The sequence below is a fragment of the Nicotiana attenuata genome, chromosome 12 (genome assembly GCF_001879085.1).
Source record: "Nicotiana attenuata strain UT chromosome 12, NIATTr2, whole genome shotgun sequence".
NCBI classification, from domain to species: domain Eukaryota; kingdom Viridiplantae; phylum Streptophyta; class Magnoliopsida; order Solanales; family Solanaceae; genus Nicotiana; species Nicotiana attenuata.
The window spans coordinates 12,951,119-12,953,626 of NC_032000.1; the positions used below are offsets into that span (position 1 = coordinate 12,951,119).

General features: G+C 29.3%; 1 protein-coding gene across 1 annotated transcript; it reads right to left on the bottom strand.

The window, feature by feature from the left end:
* LOC109235899 lies at positions 1,454-1,921 on the bottom strand. The gene has a single exon (XM_019402146.1). It carries the CDS (start codon positions 1,919-1,921, stop codon positions 1,454-1,456), a length of 468 nt encoding a protein of 155 aa, XP_019257691.1.

Below are 2,508 nucleotides of genomic sequence, written 5' to 3' on the forward strand. Positions count from 1 at the left end.
CTTAACTTATTTCACTCACTAACTCGAACAACCTAACGAATACTAAACAAAACTGAAATCTTTCATTTGTAACAATTAAAAAAATATATTATTTACGGAAAAGGGTTCAAAATGCCCCTAAACTATTGGAAAAGGTTTAAAAATATCCTTCATTCACCTATTGGACTAAAAATACCCCTTCATCCACTTTTTTGGTTCACTTATGCCCTTTGACCATTAGGTCAATGCTAAATTAAAAATATTTTCTTTTTGAAAAGCTTAAAAAAAATGCGAAATATTTTCGTTTTTTTTAACTAATGCAGCAATAGTCAACCAATTTAGTAAAGTCTTTTTTTTTTTTTTTTGCTTTTACAAAAAACAATTCAGTTTTCATTTTTTTCAGTTTTTTTAAAGCATTTCTTTTTGTAAAAACTGGAAAAAAAATTATAAAAACAGAAAAATAAATTTCTTTAATAAAATATTTTCATTTTTTTAAAACTGAAAAAAATTACTTTCAACAAAATATTTTCGTTTTTGAAAAATATTTTTTTTTTCGGTTTTTTTTTCAGTTTTCTTAAACATTTAGTTTTATTTTCGTTTTTCAGTTTTTTCTAAAAGAAAAAATATTTTCGTTTTTTTGAAAAAACTGAAAAAAAAATATTTTTCAAAAACGAAAATTTTGTTGAAAATATTTTTTTCAGTTTTTACAAAAACCAAAATATTTTATTAAAAATATATTTTCTGTTTTTATAATTTTTTTCAGTTTTTACAAAAAAATGCTTCAAAAAAATTAAAAAAAAATAATTTTTTGTAAAAACTGAATTGTGTTTTGTAAAAACTGAAAAACAAAGAAGAAGTAGACTTTACTAAATTAGTGGACAACTGGTGCATTAGTTTTAAAAAACGAAAATATTTAGTGAAATATTTTTTTTAAGTTTTACAAAAAGAATAATAATTATTGTTAATTTAGCATTGACCTAACGGTCAAAGGGCATAAGTGAACCAAAAAGGTGGATGAAGGGTATTTTTAAACCTTTTCCAATAGTTTAGGGGCATTTTGAACCCTTTTCCGTATTATTTATACTATTACTAAAAGCACGAAACTCTAATACAAACTAATGCAGGTCATCGTTTTAATCCTTCATAAGTGTATCATATGTTGGATAAAATTATAATAGCAATTAATGATTAAAAATTATATTATTTTCTTGTACTCATTGTTTAACCTTTTTATTTATATAAAATTATATCACAAGAAAACTACCATATTTTCTTTTTTGGTTAAACTTTTAAATTTTCATTTAACCAAGTAAAAATATTTATATCCACTAGTTCTTTTGGACTCCAGAACTAGACCTATCCAATAGAACTATCTGACTAATCAGTTAACATACTTCCTCTAACAATTACATTGCACTATAGTAACTAGGAAATTCTTCAATCTTTCCAGCTCTTTGTGCCACTTTGCTTCACTTTACCCTGTGATATGCAGCTGCATTGCAATATCTTTGATCCTCTGATTGCAAGCAACTGTTTTCCCTTGAAATCTTCTTTTGTTTCTCTCTGCCCAGACATGATACACCATTGCTGTGAATAGGAATATCAATATTTCACCTCGAGCTTTGCTGGCAGTTCTTCTTTTCAACCATTCAATCTCCTCTTCCCAGGTACCAATCTGATGTTTTTCATTCAGCCATTGTAACAGTAGAACCCATATTGTTCTGGCATACTCACATCCAAACCATATATGTTCCATTGACTCCTCCTCTTTTGTTGCGCATAGTACATATTCATTTGCTACTGTTACTCCCCATCTCCTTAGTCGATCAACTGTAGCCAATTTCCTATGTACTGCTAACCATAGAATGAATCTATGTTTTGGTATTGCTTTAGATCCAGTTAATATTTTCTTCCACAAACTTTTCTGAAATTGAGGTCTCATAGCAATATATAGCTTTTTTAAGCTAAATTTACCATTTCTATAATACCTATTCAGCTTAGTACTTGTATGTTTTTCCATAAACCAATATCTGATATAAAAAATCTTCCTAACAAGCCAACATGCTTATTTAGGAGTATCCATCGTCATGCTATCTTGCCCTTTGATGTAGTAGCTATGTATCCATTGTATCCATAGGGTATCCTTCTTTGCACTGACAGCCCATAATAGTTTACACAATGCAGCTTTGTTCCATATATGAATGTCTAGTACATTTAACCCACCCGCTGAGAATGGCATACAAACTGTGTCACATGCAATTAAAGCTCTCCTTGATGGCTAACCCCTTCCTGTCCATAAGAAAGTTCTACAAGCTGAGACTATTAGCTTAAGAATTTTCTTTGGCAGTAAAAACACCTGCGCCCAGTAAGTCTGCATTTCAAAAATTATACTTTGCAGCAATTGGAGCCTTCCAATGTATGATCTTCTCAATCAATGGCATACACTGTTGAACTGTCAGCTTCTTTGAAGATAATGGTACTCCAAGGTACTTAAATGGTAACTCCCCTAGTGTAAATTGCATCTCTTCC